The sequence below is a fragment of the Dasypus novemcinctus genome, chromosome 14, assembly GCF_030445035.2.
Source record: "Dasypus novemcinctus isolate mDasNov1 chromosome 14, mDasNov1.1.hap2, whole genome shotgun sequence".
In the NCBI taxonomy this organism is placed as follows: Eukaryota; Metazoa; Chordata; class Mammalia; order Cingulata; family Dasypodidae; genus Dasypus; species Dasypus novemcinctus.
In genome coordinates, this window is record NC_080686.1 from 66,954,912 (window position 1) to 66,975,619 (window position 20,708).

A 20,708-nucleotide genomic window follows, 5' to 3' on the forward strand; every position below is an offset into this window, starting at 1 on the left:
TGCACTGCTCGAAGTTCTGCCCACTGGGAGTAGTTGCCCTCACCACATCTTTCAGGGATGTCTCAGAAAAGGGGTACAGTGCTGCAGCTGTCCACTTTAGGTGGTACCTGCGTATTGTGCAGAACCATCTGTAAACTAGACCCGAGTTTTGTCATCCTCAGTCAGCTGATTGTAAGGGTTTCCCCAAAGGCCAAAGCTGTGGACTAGGAAAGAGAAGGTAACATGGTAAGGGGTAGTGACCATGGGTATATTTAGGCTGCTTCCTCATGTAACTTACTTGTGCCTTTAGGACCCACTCAAGCCCTATCTCTTTTATACCACTTCTATTTTATTATGGAATGCTGCTGTGCATGCCCAACTTTATGATATGGTGGTTCAGACAATACGTAGCTCAGGTCTCTTGGTAACTTGATGGCCCATGGTTAAGTGTTCAGTCTCTATGAAGGCCCAGTTCCAGGCTAAAAGCTGTTTCTCAAAAGGATAGTTGTTATCTGCAGAGGATAGCAGGACTTTGCTCCAAAATACTAAAGGTCTGCATTGTGGTTCTCCTATCAGGGCTTGCCAAAGGCTCCAGACAGCATCTCTATCTGCCACTGAAACTTCCAGCACCATTGGATCTGCTGGATCATATGGCCCAAGTGGTAGTGCAGCTTGCACAGTAGCCTGGACCTGTGCAGAGCCTCCTCTTGTTCAGGTCCCCAATCAAACCTAGTATCTTTTCTAGTCACTTGCTAAATAGGCCAGAGTAGCACACCCAAATGAGGAATGTGTTATCTCCAAAATCCAAAGAGACCAACTAAGCATTGTGCCTCTTTTTTGTTCATAGGTGGGGCTAAATGCAACAGCTTATCCTTCAATTTAGAAGGGATATCTTGGCATGCCCCACACCACTGGACATCTAGAAATTTCACTGAGGTGGAAGGACCCTGTATTTTTGTTGGATTTATCTCCCATCCTCTCTCACACAAATGCCTGATCAATAAATCTAGAGTCTTAGCTACTTCTTGCTCCCAGGTCCTATCAACATGATATCATCAATATAATGGACCAGTATGATGTCTTTTGGGAGGGACAGATGATCAAGTTCCATGCAGACAAAATTATGACACAGGACTGGAGAGTTGCTATACCCCTGAGGTAGGACAGTAAATATATACTACTTGCCTTGTCAGTTGAAAGCAAACTGTTTCTGGTCATCCTTATTAATGACAATTGAGAAAAAAGCATTGCTAGATCAACAGCTGCATACCAGGTACCAGGGGATGTGTTAATTTGCATACCACATCTGCGATAGCAGCTGCAGGTAGAGTCACCACATGGTTAAGTTCATGAGAATCTACTGTCATCCTCCAAGATCCATCTGTTTTCTACACAGGCCAGTTAGGAGAGTTGAATAGGGATGTGGTGGGAATCACCACCCTGCAGCCTTCAAATCCTTGATGGTGGCACTCTTTCAGAAACTTAAGATAAAGTAAACTTGGCACAGTAAATTTCAAGCATAGACTGCTACAGTACAAAACTGATATTAATTTTTAACAAAGGACCTATAATAAAATGTAAGTAATGGTTTAATTTCATTGGAATTTAAGATGCCTTTGCCTCTCTTCTACCCAGATCTTCATATATGTGATTATATCAGTGATTAATGGAATGGACTGTTGAATAAAACATCAGGATTTATGGAAAAGATTAACTTTAATGAATTACCAAGGTGTTAAGAACAAGTTAGACAGTGTGTAAGATGAAGGACTTCAAGAAAGAAAGAAACTAAAAGACAGATGTTACAATTTTGGGTTAAGAATAAATAAGTAACAGTGCAGTTCTTTTCAGTCTCTTCAAATCAAAGAAATAAATGTCTTTCTACAAAACAGTAAACAAGCTCAGCTCGCATGTTTGTTATGTAGAGGAGCAATGTTGAGTCAGAAGATCGAGTTTCAAATTTTATTCTGACAAATGATGTTAAAAACCACTTTATTTCACCACACACTGTTTTGCATATGTTTGGGAACTTAAAGAGAATTCTCTGAACCTCTTGTTCTCTTTGGTACTTCTATCCTATGTTTTGTAATTAAGGTTACCTAGGGTTTCATTAACTTAGAACTTGAGTGTCATCTCCTATTTTCGAGGCAGAAGAAGGGGGCAACTCCAAATCTTACCTAGGAAACAGGGAATATGCTTCTGCTTTCAAAATTTAAATGCTTTTCTCTACAAAAATATTAGAAATGATAATAAATGATATCTTTATTCATTTGATTCTGCATATTTAAGGAGCCAGTTCTAGGCACTAAGTTAGGTACTTGGAATTCTGTGGTGTAAAAGACATATGTCTAAGTTTTTTAAAAAATCTTGGAATGTTTAAAATGTCATCTTCATTTGTGAAGATATAGAAATCTTGGTTGACAGTTTTTGTTTTTCTCTTCCAGAACTTTGAATATTTCATTCCGTTTATTTCTGGCTTCTATTTTTTTGTTGAAAAGTCAGCTATTAATTGTATTTTTGTTTCCCTTTACCTGATGAGTCTATTTATTGTTGTTTTCAACACTTTATAGTTGTTCTTTTTCAGTCTAGGAGTGGTTTTCTTGTGTATATTTTACTTAGAGATCATTGCACTTTTTGAATCTGTACATCAATTCTTTTCCTTAAATTTGGGAAATTTTAAGCCATTAGTTCTTCAAATATTTTCCTACCTTTTTTCTCCTCCCAGGAATCCCATCACATATATGTTCATATCCTTGATATTTTCCCACAGGTTTCTGAAGTTCTTTTCCTTCAATATTTTTTTCTTCTCTTCTTCAGAGTGGGTAACTTCTATTGATCTCTGTTAAAGTTCACAGATTCTTTTATCTGCCATCTAAATCTGCAGTTGAACTCATATGGCGACTATTTCATTTTCTAGAATTTTCATTTCCTTCTCTTTTATTACGGTTTCTATTTCTCTATTGTCTATTTATTGAATCATTGTCATCACATTTTCCTATAATTTTTTTACATGGTTTTCTTTCATTTTCTGGAATATATTCACAATTGTTGCTTTGAAATTCTTATTTACCAAATCACATATCTGGGTCTGGTTAGTCAGATTCTTTGCCTGCTTTTATTCCTATCTATGGGTCACATTTTCTTGTTTCTTTGCATGTCTCATAATTTTTGGTTGAAAACTGGACATTTTACATAATATTTTGTGGTAGCTCTGGACTCTTACTTTCCTGAGGATTGTTTTGTCTTTCTTTTCCTTTCTTAGTAACTTTCTTGGACCTTAAGTGTGGGATTTATCCTCTCTGTGGTATGTGTCCACTGATGTGTTTGTTCAGTTTGTTTCATTCTATATACATGTTCTAGTCCAGCTTCCTAAAGGTTACTCCTTTGTTGGCATAGCTTAATTGTCAGTCAAATATTTGGGCAGAGGTTGTGCTCAATTATCTTGAGCATGTAAGGCTTCCACCCTCTGCCAGTCAGTCTCTGCTTAGTGTGGGGATAAGACACAAAGTTATAGCTAGTTCTCAGGTCACCCTTGGGCTTTCCTTTTTACTGTGCTTTCTCAGATCTCCCTTACACATAATGTAGTTTTCCAGTCAGCTCGATATGTGTTCACAGCTTATCTAGCTTTTCTGTAGGTCTCATTTCAAGGTATTCCTGTTAAATTTCTGGCTAGTCTGCCACTCATCCTCTGTGATGATACTGCAAAATTAGGTTAGGAAGGCATTAGGTTTTCCCTGCTTGTGTTCTACTGAGTTGGCCTCTTTTACCTGACAAAACTATGGTTTTTCACTTCCACCCCAAACTAAGTTTGTAACTTCTGGTATCAAAGCCTTTGCGTTTCTCAGCCAACCTGTGCTGGGAAAACTGTTAACCATGATTACACAGATTGGGGTTTAAAGGAGCAGCTCCAGGTAAGACGGTAACACACTTGTTATTTTCTGAAGCTCTCACAATTTTTCAAAAGTGAACATTTCTCAATTTATCTGCCTTTTAAAAATTTCCAGAGCCATACAATTGTTGTTTTTAATTTAGTTTTCCAGGTATGTACTTGATTTTTATGAAGATAATTAGTGGATACTTCATGCCACATTAGCCAGAAGTCTCTCCTTTCTCCTGATTTTGTAGGTCTAGAATTTATCTGCCTTTTAGAAACTTCCAGAGTGGTACAATTGTTGTTTTTAATATAGTTTTCCAGGTATATACTTGATTTTTATGAAGATAATTAGTGGATACTTCATGCCATTCTATGCAGAAGTCTCTCCTTTCTCATGATTTTGTAAGTCTAGAATTCAGGCAGAGTTCAATTGGATAATTTTTCTTTTTAATGTGATGTTGGAGGTTAATTGGTGGAATTTAAATGGTAGAATAGCTTGGTCTGGAGGGTTCAAGATGACTTCTTATGCAAAAAAGTAACTTGGCAGGGATGGTTGGAAGTCTGACTGGGATTGTCAACCAGTGCACCCCGTATGGCTTTTCTAACATAGTAATTTCTAGTTATTAACTCTTTTTATATGGTGGCCTATAGGTCATAGAGACAGAATTCCAAGACACCACCTATTCTGATGTAGATTGGAAGCCATGCAACATCATTTCTACCTATTCTATTGATTACAAACATGTTACAATACACAGAAGGGGAAAAGTCTACAGAAGGGCATAAATACTAAGATATATGGGCCATTGGACAACTACTGTTGGGATCCAGCTATCATAAGGGCTTTTAACATGTGATTAAAAAAAGTCCTTCATTATTTTTATTCATTTATTATGACATATCATAGTAAATGAATAAAAATAATGACCTCATACTGGAATGTAAGCTACATGAAGATAGAGAATTTTGTCTGTTTTATTGACTGAAGTTTACTTATTACATATGTTAGATACTTATTTAATATCTTTAAATGAATTAACAATTTATCAAAATCATTATAAGACAGTTTTCTGGTAGAGCAGAGGGAAAAATATGGAAAATACTTACTTATATAATCATCAAAAAGCATTTATTTAGGATCAACTTAAGAAACTCCACTTAAGGTGGAGAGAAAAGAAAAATTAAGCCAAGCTTTTTTCCCTTAAAGAGTTCACTATTTAGTGGGGGTGGAAATAGAAGTTAACAAACAATAGCATGAATATACTAAATGCTGATGTTGGAAAGTGATGGGTCCATTAAAAGAAATTTAAAAGAGCATTTATGCTAGATACTAATCCCAGAGTGAGAGATTTTCAGGAAAAATATCAGAGAACACATTTCAGAGATGCTCAAGTATATTTTAAAAGAAATTTCTCATGTGGAGAGCTTTATCTAGGAAACAAATGATATACAACATTCATGTTTATCAATCAAATGCAGTAACAAATTTCATGTTATCTGTTTCATAGAAACATTTAATAAAACTTATTGGTAAATAGTTGAGGCACAATTCAGTAAGATCAAGCATTTGTGCCAGCTTGATTTAACGTAATCAAGGAATAGACTTAGAATACATTGAAAAGTGGATAAATATCATAACAACTTGACCCCTTCCTCCCTCTTTCCCCCTTTCCCTCCTCTCCTTTTTCCATACTGATTAAGTTTTCTATTTCTGTATAACAGATTATCACAAATTTAGTGACTCACTACTAACATATTATCCCATAATTTCTGATGTTCAGGAATCTGGGCACAGCTTAGCTGGGTACTCTGTTTGTAGTCTCACAAAACTGCATTTGAAGTGTCCACTGGGCTACATTCTTATGTAGTCAATCAGAGGATTGACTGGTGAAGTCTGCTTCCGAGTTTACTAAGACTGTTAGCAGAATTCATTTCCTTGAGGCTGAAGGCTTCTCTCAGCTTCTTGAGACTACCATAGTTCTTAGTTGCTGCCCACATTTCTTAGAGGCTGTCCATAGTTTCTAGAGGATGCCTGTAGTTTCTTTGCATATGAGCTTCCCAATATGGCTACTTACTTTATCAAGCCAGTGAGGAGAGCCTATAGAGTAAGGCTACTAGGAAGACAGAGTCTTATATAATTTAACTTATTCACAGGAGTAAACCCACTACCTTGGTTAAGAGCAAGTCATAGGTCCTGAACAAAGGCAGGAATCATAGGGCATCCCTTTAGAATCAGCTAAAGGTTTTTGGGTCTACATGCATGGGAAATAGTTTTATATGTTTTTTTGTTGTTTGCTTTTATTTTATTTTATTTTTTGGCTTTGTATGTCTTTAGTTTTTGTATTAAGGCATAAGGATCTTGTAAAATTGAGTTGGAAAAGTGTTCCATCTTCTAGTTTCTGAAAGAGATTGTGTATAATCGATGTTAATCTTTAAATATTTGGTAGAATTCTACAGTGAACCCAGCTGGACCAGGAGTTGTCTGTTTTGGGAGTTAGTAAATTATGAATTTAATTTTCTAAAAAGCTATAGGACTGTTCAAATTATGTATTTCATATTGGGCGACTCATGGTGGTTTGTGTTTTTCGTGGAATTGGTTTGTTCTAAATTGTCAGACTTGATGTATAGAGAGTTGTTCATAGTATCTCCTTATTATCTTTTGGATATCTCTAGGATCTATAATAATATCACCATTTTATTCCTGATATTGTTTATTTGTGACTTTTTTCTTTGTCCATCTTTTTACAGGTTTGTCAATTTCATTGATCTTTTCAACGAACCAACTTTTTGTTTCACTGATTTCTTTCTCTTGTGTTTTGTTTCCAGTTTCATTTATTTCTGCATTTACCATTATGCATTCCTTCTCTTTGCTTGCTTTGGGTTTATTTTGGTCTTCTTTTTCTTAAGGTTAGAGATTAGATTGTTCATTTGAGACGTCCTCTTTTCTAATATAAGCATTTAGTACTATAAAATTCATCTCAGTACTGCTTTAGTGGTACCTTAAAATTTTTGATGTTACATTTTCACTATTCAGGTCAATGTATTTTTTATTTTCCATGAGACTTCTTTGACCAATGAATTATTTAGAAGTATGTTGTTTAGTTTCTAACCATTTGGAGATTTCCTGATATGGAGTTCTATTTTGGTTCCCTGGGTCAAAAAATACACTCTGTATGATTTCAGCTCTTTTAAATTACTGGAGATTTGTTTTATGCCAAAGGATATGGTTTATGGTAAATGTTCTGTGGATGAATGCAAAGAATATGAAATCTTCTGTTTCTGAGTGGAATGTCCCATAATGTCAATTGGATCCTGTTGATCGATAGTGTTGAGTTCTATATCCTTGCTGGATTTCTGTTTAGTAATTTTATCAATTGTTTAGAGAGAGGTTTTTAGAAGCTTCCAAATATAATTGTGGATTTGTCTTTTTCTCCTTTAGTACTGTCAGCATTTGCTTCATATGTTTAGGATTGCTATGTCTGCTTGGTGGATTGCCCATTTTATTATTATGTAATGTCCCTTTCAGCTCCCAGTAATTTTTTTTGCTTTAAAGTCAACTTTATTTGATATTAACATAGTAACTCCTGCTTTGTAAAATTAATATTTGTATCCTTTTATTTTCAACTTTTAAATATCTTGTTTGAAGTAGCTTTCTTGCAGACAGCATATAATTGGGTCCTCTTACCCCCTGGTGATCTGTCTTTTAATTAGTATATTTAGACCATTTACATTTAATGCACTTATTGTTATATTAGGGCTTAGAACTATCATTTTATTTTATTTTATTTTATTTTATTTTATTTTATTTTATTTTATTTTATTTTATTTTATTTTATTTTATTTTATTTTATTTTATTTTATTTTATTTTTGTTCCTCTGTATTTCATGTCTCGGTTTTCTTTTTCTAGCCTTCCACAGGTTCCTTGAACATTTGTGTTAGAATTGCATTATTTATCTTCAGCATTTTTGGGTGCACCTCTTCCCATAAATTTTTAAGTGGCTGCTTTGGGTTATATATTACATATTCACAACTTACCATATTTTACTGGTGTCAGAATTTTACTTTAAGTTCTTCTCCTTTGAGTTCTTTTACCTTTCTTTGTTTTTAATGTAATTGTGTCAAATATTTTCTCAACACACATTGAAAACCACATCAGAAAATGGTATAATTTTTGTTTCAGACATGAATCCTAATTTTGGAAACTCAAGAGAAGGAAAGTCTCTTGTACTTTTCCATAATTTAGCTGTCACTATCCTTTATCTTTCCTGCCATTCCTAAGTTCCTTCTTTTATGTTTCATTCTGTTTCAAAAATGTCTTTTAGTCATTTTAGGATAAGTCTGCTTGTGACAAATTCTCTTAGTTTTATTTCCTCTTAGATTGTCTTTTATTCTCACTCATTTCTAAGGAATAATTTATCATATCTAGAATTTAAGATAGGAAGTTCTTTTATTTCAGCATTTGAAAAATAAGGTGCCACTTCATCCTGATCTTCATAGTTTCTGATCAGAGATCCACAATTCATTTGAAATGTTTTCCCCATTAGTAAATTGTTGTTCCTTACTAACTTTTAAGGTATTTTCTTTGTCTTTATTTCATTTTTTTAAAGATTTATTTTATTTATTCCTCTCCCCTTCCCCCCTATTGTTGCTGTGTCCATTCACTGTGTGTTCTTCTGCATCTGCTTGCATTAACCTGTGGCACTGGGAAATTCTGTCTCTTTTTTTGTTGCGTCATCTTGCTGTGTCAGCTCTCCATGTGTGTGGTGTGACTCCTGGGCAGGCTGCACTCTTCATGTGAGGTGGCTCTCCTTGCAAGGCACACTCCTTGCTCATGGGGGACCCCTACATACGCATATCCCTGCATGGCAGGGCACTCCTTACATGCAGACCAGTGTATCACAAGGGTCAGGAGACCCTGGGTATCAAACCCTGGACCCTCCATACAGTAGACGTATACTGTATCAGTTGAGCCATGTCTGCCTCCCTCTTTGTCTTTAGTTTGATTATCATGTGTCTTGGCACAGATTTATTTGAGTTTATTCTCTTTGGAGTTTTCTTAGTTTCTTGAATCTGAAGCCTTGTCTTTTGCCAAATTTGGGGAATTTTCTATTTTATTTCTTTGAGTACTTTTTTCTAGTCCTTTCTTTTCTGTCTGTTTCTGGGACAACAATAACATGAATACTAGATATTTTGTTATTTTCAGATGGGGTATTTTCTGTTGTTCTAGTCTTTAAGTTCATTGAGCCATTTCTCGTTCCTCTCTAATCTGTGGATCAACCTATCTGTTCTATTTTTTTTTTCTCACCTCTTTATTGTATTCCTCAGTTTAAATTCCCTACTTGGTTTTCTATTTTTTGGTCTAGAACTATAGGCCCACCAATATTTTTGTACTGCTACTAAAGAAAGATTTTTTTTCATTATCTTGGTTCTGCCCTTTGGAGCTACACAGATTATCAAGTAATAAGCATTATAATCTAAATATTTTCATAGTACCTTAGGACTATTTCCTATATGATTTACATTCATTATTTAATTCTTACAATGACACTACGTTTTACTCATTCAACAAATGTTTATTGAGTACCTACCACATATCAGGCACTCTGTTTTTGGTCAATCATGTTTTCATTTTAGCTTTAAATGGTCAAACAGCTTCATTCCTTTATTTATAGAGGGAAGAATTACATTTCTGCCTTTCTGGTAGGTGCAGGCATAGGAAAGTAAGAGAGATTGTGAGCTGAATTCTCACCTTCAAATAAACCAGCCAAGAATTTTGATTTACTGTCTACTCTGTTTTCTCTACATTTTGTATTAGTTTTGCTTCATCCTCCTTTACAAATAAAAACCTTAAAAGAAGTGTCTCCAGTGGCTCTCTATCATTAGTGTGACCTTAATCATTTGTAGGCACAGATTGTTAGGCCTCACCAACATTTCTGATTCAATAGGTCTAGAGTGGAGTTTGATAATTTGCATTTCTAACAAGTTCCCAGGTGATAGTGATTACACTATTCTGGGTATTTCACTTTGAGAACCACTGGTCTACACAGAATTTTTCTACTTCCTCACCTTCCTTTTACTCTTCAATTACTCTAATTTTAACTCTCTTCAGTCTATTTCAACTACTCTTATTATCCCTTCCTGATCTCCAGTTTGCCAAATTATATGTATACTTTTCAGTTCCTCATAAATATCATTCAGTAGTCTTGATTCTCCCCTTTTAAGGAAACTCTCTTCTATATGGTTTGGAAACTTGCCTCTTTCATTCTCTCCCATTCTCCTTCCTCTCTCTGCATGTTCTTTCTTAATCTTTCTGTACTCAACTCAAACTCTGCGTTTTGGGGTATAGTCTGAGTTCTCTTTTTTTCTTATCTTATCCGCTCTTCCTAAATGATTTCACTTGTTCCTGTGTTTATGCTAATAATTCCCAATTCAATGTTTCCCTCTCAGATCATTCTTCCAAACTTTCCTACAGTTTGATCTCAACTGATTTCTATTTTTTTTTTTTTTTCAGGAGGTACTGGGGATTGAACCCAGGACCTCATACATGAGAAGCAGGTGCTCAACCACTGAGCTACATCTGCTCCCCTATGAGAGTTGGTTTTTTTCATCTCTTTGTTTTTAAGAGATATTGAGGATGGAACCTCGGACCTTGTATATGGGAGGCAGGTGCTCAACAACTTGACCTACATCCACTCCCTGATTTCATTTTAATATTTCTGATATACATACATCTTACAATCAATCCCATCTTAGAGTCTATGAAATAGAGTAATCCCCTCATATCCCCTCCCTAACAAAAAGTGCTCCTCTTCCAGTCTTCTCCATCTCATAAATGCACTTTCTTTCCATTCATTTTTTATGCAAGAAACCAGGGAGCTATTCTTGACTCCTCACTCTTTCTTATCAGTCTGTTATTTCTACCTCCAAAACATCTCTCAGTTTACCTTTACTTTACCAGGTCCCTATTGCAATTGCCTTTGTTCAACCATTTTACCTCTTCCAGGGATTATTGCAAATGCCTTGTAACTCCTGGTGCCTTCCCGCCTGATCTTTATATTTTACTTAGATTCATGTTTTTAAAATGTATGTCAGAGCATGTCACACTATCTTGCTTAATGGCCATCAAAGAATAAAATTCATGATCTTTAATATGGCAAAAAGGGTCTCTTTAAGCTGGTTTGTATTGCGTCTCCAGTCTTATATAGCACTTATTCTTTTTGGTTCAGACTATTTGGTTTCCTTTCACCTTTTTATAGTACCATGTTGTTACTTCTTCCTGTAACGTTCTTTCCTGCCCTTTTTTTCCTGCCTTTTTCTGCCCCTTTTGCCTATCTCCTTTCTTGTCCTTTAGATCACATCCTTCCATTCTCATCATAAACATCGTTTCTTTGGATGTGTTTGCTGACTCCCAAATCTAAACTAGATTTATTATACCCTGTCATAGTGTAATACACTTTCCTATATAACACTACACACAATGTACAGTAATTCCTTTGTGTGATGATTTCTTATTGTCTTTATCCCCTACTGTAGTGTAAACATGTCTCATTGTTTTATCACTTACAGTGGGGTTTGGCACAATCCATGACAAATGGAAAGTGTTTAGTAAATATATAAAAAGATATATAAGGACATATAGACTAAAAAGAGTTTTTTTCAAATGTAAGGCAATAAGGAGCACATAAGTTTGGGAAATAAATACTGATTCTTAGTTTCCAATTATATATTATCTGACATAAAATTATTTTAAAAGAAAATTTACTTTTTATAAGAATGCATTTTCTCAAAAAGTTGAAAAATTGTTTCAAAGAAATATTAAGTAATTTATGTTATTTAAGTAAAGTTTATTTTATTTTTACTAATAGAAATTGAATGGATCTGTTTTGTTCTTTTCCTTCAAATTTCATCTGCTGTGTATCCAGTTCTTTTTTTTTTAATCACCTAACCTTTTAGGAGTTTTTAGCATTATAAAGAATATCATACTACATTCTAGACTTTTTGTTATAATCGTTATTGGCAAATCACTGTTCAATTTTTTAAATGTTCCTTAAGGATTGGAGAAGAACTAACTTATTTTTATAGCTCAGCATGAAAAAAATAGCATAAGTAACAGATATAGCTGATAGATTTTTCCTTTTTTCAGAATACATAATCTCTTTGGTTTCTATTCTGCTTATTATTTGCATTTTCTCTTCTTGCAGGACTTTTGTTCTGCAAGGTCTGTCTAAAATACTGAAGCTTCATATTCTACATTCTATAAATTTTACTCATTTGAAATTTTAACTTTCTCTTGGTATGTATAGTGGGTGCTACAGACAAAGTTCTTGAAACCAACAAGATCCCACAATTTAAAATGTTTACAATGTCTTTGTCTGTCCTTTCTTTCGCCGTCTCCTTTACTGCGCTCTTGTGTCTGACTGACTCTCACAGGAGACATGGATTACAACTGGTTGGACCATACATCTTGGCATAGCAGTGAGGTATCCCCAGTGTCTTTGGTGAGACATGTGGAGCCTTACTATTTAATTTCTGTTATCATTTCACTTTTCCTTTTTTATTTACACCTTTGCATGTTTTCTTTTTTGTATCTTTTTTTTTTCCCACAACTGTAGGGGACAGTCAAAAGGGAAAAAGAAAAACTAGTGAGCAGGCAGTTTTGTCGGACTCTAACACCAGGTCTGAAAGACAAAAGAAAATGATGTACTTTGGTGGCCACTCTTTGGAAGAGGATTTGGAATGGTCTGAGCCTCAGATTAAGGATTCTGGGGTAGATACCTGTAGTAGCACAACTCTTAACGAGGAGCATAGCCATAGTGATAAGGTACTGAGATTGTGGAGCCTGCATTTTAATCTGCTCATTTGGTCTTCGTTTGCTCTCTGTCATTCATTAAAACAGAACATAATAAAAAGACAGGGCATTTCAAGGGTCAATGTAGCATTTCTTAAGGTGCAGAAAAGAAAAACAAAAACAACAACAAAAACAAAAACCCTCTTGCTTATTTTACTGTTTTTATTGTTTTTCGGCATACAAAAATATAAATCAGTAAATAAAAACAAAAATTAGGAACAAAGGAATATTTTGTCTTATGAGCATATGAGAGAACTTTGTCATGTTTTTATAAACTATAAATAATAATGAATTTTTTTGGATTGGCTTATTTGATTGCTGCATTTATTTCCTTGGGATGAAAATTAAATTATTTATAGAATGAATCCCAGGAAAAAGGGAGATAATTGGGTCTGATTGCACAGAAAAAGTTGTTTTTCTTTTTTCCCTTTCACTGTCATTTTGCTCTTTTGTTTTATTGTCATAGCATTTTAATGTAGTGTTAATTAGTATTAGAACAATTGCCATTTGCTTGGGTGTTTATTATTTTGCTTTTAGTATAGTGGGACTTTTGAAAGTCTTTTTTTTTACCATAAAAGTGTGACTGACTAGAACTTGTCTTTTGCATGCTACATTTTTCATGAGATGTGCATGTTACTTTTAGATAAATGTGAAACTACAGTGATTACACAAATCGTTTACTTTGTAAGTTGCCATATAATGCATAATGGAATGGTATCATTATTTATAAAGGGCTTGGTACTGCCCAGAGAAAGACCTCAACTACAGATGTTTTCAAGGTTATTTAACAATGGATACCATTGAATTGTTAGTAGAGGCAATTTGCTAAAAAGATCAAAGACCTGAAAGGATTAATGAACCTCCAAAAGGTGAGAGTTGTACTCCACACTCACCTTTGAATTAGGCCTTATTTCTCTCATTAACATCAATTAGAAAGTAATTGGGACTAGTGAATTTTTTTATTAAGTCTAAAAATCTGTTTCATGCTTTAATGTGACTTGGCCTTTTAATTTTTACTGTAGTAAAGTTTTTCAAAATCTTACAAAAGTGTTTGAAGATGAAATTCTTAACTATAAATAAGTTTAGTTGTATAGAATTTCAATATATTTTCTGCCTGTGAATTTTAATCTTCAGCATGTACATAATTAGAGTTTGCTTATAGTTTTAAGACTTCAGATTTTATGAAACTATATACCTTCTGTTTTGTCAGAGCACTGTAAGAATTTGAAGTTATTGGATTTTGAAAAAATTGAGCTTATAAAATTGTGTTAATTATCTTAATATAGTGAGCCCTTTTGATCAATGTTTTAGAATGCAAACTGGTTTGTGTAATCATTAATACTTTGAAATTCTAAAGTTTGAAAGATAGTGCAATATGAATTCATTTGTCATAAAAGAGCATTAATTTTTTGTTGTTGTTGATGAAATATGTCAGCACCCTGTGACCTGGCAGCCATCTAAAGATGGAGATTGTTTAATTGGTCGCATTTTATTAAATAAACGACTGAAAGACGGAAGTGTACCTCGAGATTCAGGAGCAATGCTTGGTTTAAAGGTATGTAATGAAATGTGTGAAATCTTGGTTCTATGCTCCTTTACAGATTTACCAGAAAAACAAAAGGTTCTTTCTATCTATACCAATTTTTGGGGTTTTTTCCCTTTTAAGATTCCCAAATATTTGCACTCATTAGGCAAAAGTTTTCATTCTTCATGTATTATTTAAGAATTTTCCATTATACTATAATAATACTAGTATATATAATTTTGCAAGACATTGAAAATAACCGAGTTATAAATTTGAATCCCAGATATGCTCTAACTTATTTTACCTATACAATTTGTCCTTTGTGTCTGTATCTATATTTATGCCTTATTAAGATGATAGATTTATTTAATTACTAAATTTGAGAAAATAAACCTGGAAAATATATGTGTTATATAAGAATATAATTTTTGTATTTATATAAAAAATTGTGAAACAGAGAATACTGTTTTGAAGTCTGGAAACTCAAAAATAGTTATGTCATGAGGTTAAATATACATATTGATTTGTGTTCTATTATAAATTTCAGGCCATTACTTGGTAAATACACTAAGTAGAATTCTGTTTGGTTTTTGTATCTCTGGTATGGTAAAAAAAACTGAAATAAAAAATAAATGTTTTGGAGTTAAGTCATTGCTACAGAAGTTGTCCTATGGAATATAATAAATTGGCAATATTAGAAAATGTTTGGTATAGGTGGAATTAGGCAACTAATATTTATTGGTGGCTACCATGAGGCTGACACTTATCCGAGCACTTTAGATCTCATCTTCTTTAACACTTACCACAGACGAAAGTATGCAGCTTGCCCATGGTGCAAAGGTGGGATTTAAATCCAGATGTGCTGACCATAGTATGGTATAAAGAAGTCTTAACTTGAATTGTAGAGCAGTTACTAGCTGTTTGATATTGGAAAACTAAACATCTCTTTGCTTCAGTTTCCTCATTTGTAAAATGGGAATAATGACACCTATTGGATTATTATAAGATTAAATAAAGTAATATACAAGCAGTTAGTAATAATTGATACTATATAAGCTTTAGTATTAATATTATAATGATTATTAATAATTAGTATTAGAGTTTATTAAGCCAAGGAAATTTATTTAATATTTACATTAAGATGTTAGCCCATATAATTCATACATTTAATTTTCAGAACCAAACATAGAAATAATTAGCTAATAGTAACTGACTAGCAACTGAGTACAATTGCTAACTGAATATGTGGAATAAATTTATGAAATAAGATAAATTAGTGATTTCTGAATTCAGATATCTTAAGCTCAATTCATAAGATTAAAAAAACACAACTTATTTTAGTCAATGAAGTTACTTATTGTTGGCTTAACTTTTTATAAAGCTGATGTATTGAGTAAAAAGCATTAATTTCATAACAGGGCAGTGTGTCATACAAATATGGCTCCACAGTGTTATTGCCAATCTTTGTTTTCACTATTTATAAAAGAAATTTTTAATAGAAATAAAAATAGAAAAATTGGAATGCAACTTTAGACCAAAAATGGTGTAAAGTTCACATTCGTTCAGATGAGATTAAGTTAATTTTCTTATTTTGTCAGGAAGGATCCATCAACATTGTACACATTATCAGTGTGCTCAGAGTACTAATTAAATTCTGGTAGCATGCCATAATTACAGTAAGAGTAACATATTTATATAGAGTTATAATATTTGAATTTTGTAACTAGAAATGTTTAATTATATAGTAGTATAATATGCTTTTAGAAATGGCAAAAATATGAATTCTATCCTAGGGCAGAAATTGCAAGTTGTTAAGTTTTTTAAAAATGTGCAACATTTTCAACAGGTAATAGATTAAATTACAAAATATTTGAAGTATGTAAAAAGGTTCCACACTTAGGATATGTATTCAATTCCTAAGTATAGTATTTATTATTTTTAAATCAATTTTTAAGACTATATTAAATTACAGTTTTAAAAGCTCTAAACTGTCTATATAATTTTTACTTAACTCTTTGATTTTATCCATTTAATTCTATGCCTATTTTAATATTTTCCTCTTTTAAACAGGTTGTAGGAGGAAAAATGACTGAATCAGGTCGCCTCTGTGCATTTATTACCAAAGTGAAAAAAGGAAGTTTAGCTGATACTGTAGGACATCTTAGACCAGGTAGGTTTCTGTCTTTGATTATTTCCATTCAAACTGTTAAACTTGAGTAGTTCTGAAAAAGTAGTCCTCCTATAGAAGTGATTCTACCAGTTTAAAAAAAGGCTCATTTAAATTAGGTATGTCTTTATTCATTAATACCAAGTTGTAATTATTATTTTTGTATCACAGTAGATACAAAATCATTTTTATATTTATTGACCTTTTTATTTTGCTGATGGATATTTCTAATCCTTAATTCAGCATTAAGTTTTTTTGTCACCTACAAACTTCATTTTTCTTTTGAAAAAATTCCAACGTGGTTTAGGAAAGAAACTTAATAGATAAATACATATTATCTATTTGGTAATGGGTACTATTGGCGAGATCTTTGAGTACCTTGAAGAGGCTTTTCTACGACAGTAATTATTAAACTTTTTACAAGAGAGCTGATACACAGAAAATCATTTTTAAAATGTTCTCAGTATCATTCACATTAAGATATACAGAATATAGAGTCATGCAGTCCTTGAAGAGCCAACTGATCTTGAAGTTGTCTAGAATTGCAATTTGTATTAAGAAATTATGTAGCAATAACTTTTATGTATTTTCTTTCCTCTGGCCCTTGCCCCTATTAGTGTTGCCCTTTTGGGTGAAATATAATAATTATCCTGATGACCAAATTATATATTTTTTGACCTGTTCTTAGTATGTTTCTTGTTCCATAATGTTGGTTTTATTCTGTGGTGTTAATTTAACTTCAAATTGCTTTTGCTTCAAGTTCATTTCATGGAAACTTTTCTTTTGAGATTATCATTATTGCCATGTACCATAGGTGATGAAGTATTAGAATGGAATGGAAGGCTATTGCAAGGAGCCACATTTGAAGAAGTATACAACATCATTCTAGAATCCAAACCTGAACCGCAAGTGGAGCTTGTTGTTTCAAGGCCTATTGGGTGAGTTAGTTTTAGTACTTTATCCATCTATAATACTTATAATACTTATAATACTATAATACTTAAACAATTTGTAATGGGCAATTCAAGAATATTTTATTGCTTAATGAAAATCAGTTATTTTGTAGATAATTCTGTTTTGTTCTTCTTTACCAAAAACCTCACGAAAAATCATCGCATTTCTTTTTCTGATTGTGCTCATAAAGAGAGTAAAATATCTTTAATGAACTATGACCCTTTATATTTTAAAAATGAAGATCGACTGTATTCTAGGAATTTTGCTTTTTTTCAAAGGGATATTTTAACATAGGAAAGAGAGGGAAGGGCATACCATTTATTTCCACATAAAGGGAACATTATAAGGAAAAACATAACATCTTTAAGGAATTCAGAGTAAGACGAAAAAAAACACCAAAGTAATCTTTGGCTCTGTGTTTTGTTACTGTATATTAAATAGATGATTTCCAAATTTGACAATAAATGAAATGCTTTGCACCTATAGAAGAATTTCTCATTAGCTTTCACAACAGTACTTCCTTCATAACAGTTTATATTATATGCTAAAATAAAATGTATACCTATACATAAATAAAATTTATACAAAAACAAACTGACAGTGAAATATGAAATGTATATTTTGGCTAAGAGTATTCTAGGTAGAGGCTATATAAATGTTGTTTGTTATAAAATACTAATGCCCAGTTCTCATTTAGAAAATGGGCAAATTGGGTTCTATCATTTTTATCTCTTTTTATGCTAGAGAAAATGGCAAGTTGATAACTTAGATTTATTGAAATGTTTTTAATTAAATCTTGTACCTCAACTTGTCTTTTCATTGTTCTGTAATAGGGTAAAATTTTAGTGTATCAGTTTATTGTAGTTTCTAGTATATTTCTTGGTATTAATGGATCCTGAAATCATATTTTTGTGTAATATTTTAAATAAGTGTAGTCTCTTATGTAATTTTATGAGTGATTGTAACCATTAATATTTACTCCTCCTGTCTGGCTTCAAACAAAACTGGACTTTTTGAAGTATAAAGAAAAGAACAATGTAATTTTGCAAGTCGCAAGAAAAACATGTTTGCATTTTTCTCAAGAGTAATCATATTTAAAATGTATCAGTCAAAATCTCTGAATATTTTAATTTTTTTTTGGTTTTATTTTATTTGTACTTCCAAGGTATTGATTTAGAAGAGCAGCAAGTGAAATAAATGAGTATAGATATTAATTAAAATATATCTTTTTTATATACAGTAATTATTCAGAATGGATAATTGTATAGTAAGGTAAAATAGAGTAATTGTTTTTATAAATATGCTGCAAATGCATATAAGTTCTTTTTAAATATTTGGGATTAAAGCAGAAAAATTTTGTTAGTATTAATTAGGGCTTGTTTGTTTCTTATTTATATAATGCTGTTATTACATGCTGTTTTATAATATAGGCTGATCATCATCAGAATAGCAGTTGCATTGATTATTGAAACAGTTTCTTGTATTTTCTTTCTCTCAATTCAGAGATATACCCAGAATACCTGATAGCACACATGCACAACTGGAGTCCAGTAAGTTTCATTTACTCTAGAAGAAAATATTATTAATAATGTCATTCATCAGATGTCAAATAAACTAGTTTTTCTACTAATCCAAAGTAAGAATACAGTAATCTTGTTATCAAATATATTATCACAGAGAGATGGAAAAGTTGGTATTATTTCTTGTCACTATGGAACAAAGTAAAAATTTTGTAATATTTAATGATAGTTATTTTTCACTACACGGTATTAAGAACTATGAATTTTTAAACTGCTTCATTAAGATACAGTAAGCTGAGCATATTTAATGTGCACAGCATGGTAAGTTTTGACAAATATATACACAACCATGAAATCATCCCCACCATAAAAATGAATTAGTATTTCCATCATCATCAAAAGTTTCATGCCCCAAATTTTCCCCAAACTTTAAAATGTGTGACTTTGTACCTAACCATCAGTAAGTGGCAGGGAAATGCTTGGGACAAACTAGTGGATTATTGCATTTATTCTAATTTATATTTTTGTAAAATGGGATAATAATTCTGATTTAACTTCAGAGTAATAATGGAACAATTAGATATGTTATTAATGTATAAGTTTAACAATGTTAAATAAACGACTTATTTTTATTATTTGTTTTTGAGTTCTTTTTCAGATATTAAATCAATATAATCTTTCTTTTGAACTCAGTTTCTTGATTCATTGAAAATAGAGTAAGGAGAAGAAATAAGAGGATAAGTTATACTTTGAAATAGGTGGATCTGGATAGACAACAGTAATTTAAAAAAAAAAAAAGGTTTGGAACAAAGATTTGAAAGAATAGCAATCTCGGGGGGAAGCTTTCCAGGTAGAGGGACCAGCCAGTATAATGCCTATAAGGCGCGAAAGCCTAAGGTTCCTCTAACAAATTACCCACACTTGGTGACTTAACAGAAATTTATTCTCTCACAGTTTTGGAGGCCAGGAGCCCAAATTCAAGGAGCTGTGGAGGCTCTGAAGGAGATTCCATTTCATGCCTCTCCTATCTTCTAGTGGCTGCTGGCAGTCTTTGGTGTTCCTTGGCTTGGGGCTCCATCTGTCTTTACATGACTCTCCTCTCCCTGCTTCTCTGTCTATTCTCTTTTTTTGTCCCTTATGAGGACACTCGTCATTAGTTCACCCTAATCCAGCATGATCTCATCTTGCGATCCATATCTTAATTACATCTGCAATTATCCTTATGCAAATAAGGTCATGTTCTTAGATTCTGCGTGTATAAATCTTTGGGGTCTCACAATTCAACCCAGTATTGTTGGGTTAAGGAAAAGCTAGGAGGGCAGTGTGGCTGCAAAAGAGTGGGCAGGGGGAGAATGACAGGAGAGGAGAAAAGAGGAATATGGGAAGCCAAATTGTTTAGGGCCTTTTAAGCCACTGTAAGGACTTTGCCTTTTATGCTGAGGTAAAATGGGAGCTCTATGGAATGGTTTTGAGGAGAGACTTACGTTTTAAAATCTGGCTACTATTTTCAGACTACATTAAATGAAGTCAGGGAGACCAGTGAGAGGACTACTTTAATAGTAAGGAGACAGTGGTGACTTAAACCATGGTGAAAGTAATGGAGGTGGTAGAATGGTTAAATTCTCTATATACATAAAAATGGAAAATATGCTATTAAATTAGATATTTTTTACTTTTTAATTTATAGTTATAAATATATGTTTCTTTAAAATCTTTTCCAAAGAGGTGAAGTACTTTTGGAGAGGCATAGTTCTATACTTTAAGAGATGATCACATGACCTATTGTAAGAATGAAATCTTCTTCTTGAAGAAAATAAAGTTCACCTGATTGTGGAGAAGA

At 32.9% G+C, this 20,708-nt stretch overlaps 1 protein-coding gene and 1 non-coding gene across 51 annotated transcripts in view; one reads left to right on the forward strand and one right to left on the reverse strand.

Annotated features, from left to right (window-relative positions):
• RIMS2 (regulating synaptic membrane exocytosis 2) overlaps positions 1 to 20,708 on the forward strand; it is a 734,990-nt gene that overhangs the window by 372,159 nt on the left and 342,123 nt on the right. For 27 of the 50 annotated variants that reach the window (XM_071207969.1, XM_058275892.2, XM_071207974.1 and 24 more), the window contains 5 exons: positions 12,467 to 12,675; positions 14,138 to 14,257; positions 16,298 to 16,397; positions 17,209 to 17,332; positions 18,852 to 18,898. In XM_071207969.1, the coding sequence (XP_071064070.1) occupies positions 12,467 to 12,675; positions 14,138 to 14,257; positions 16,298 to 16,397; positions 17,209 to 17,332; positions 18,852 to 18,898 (600 nt within the window). Of the gene's footprint in view, positions 1 to 12,284; positions 12,353 to 12,466; positions 12,676 to 14,137; positions 14,258 to 16,297; positions 16,398 to 17,208; positions 17,333 to 18,851; positions 18,899 to 20,708 lie in introns of all 50 variants that reach the window. The other 23 variants (XM_058275873.1, XM_058275894.2, XM_058275868.2 and 20 more) reach the window with 1 other exon arrangement.
• Positions 10,364 to 10,438, reverse strand: TRNAE-CUC (transfer RNA glutamic acid (anticodon CUC)). The gene has a single exon. It is a non-coding gene; the product is annotated as a tRNA-Glu (tRNA).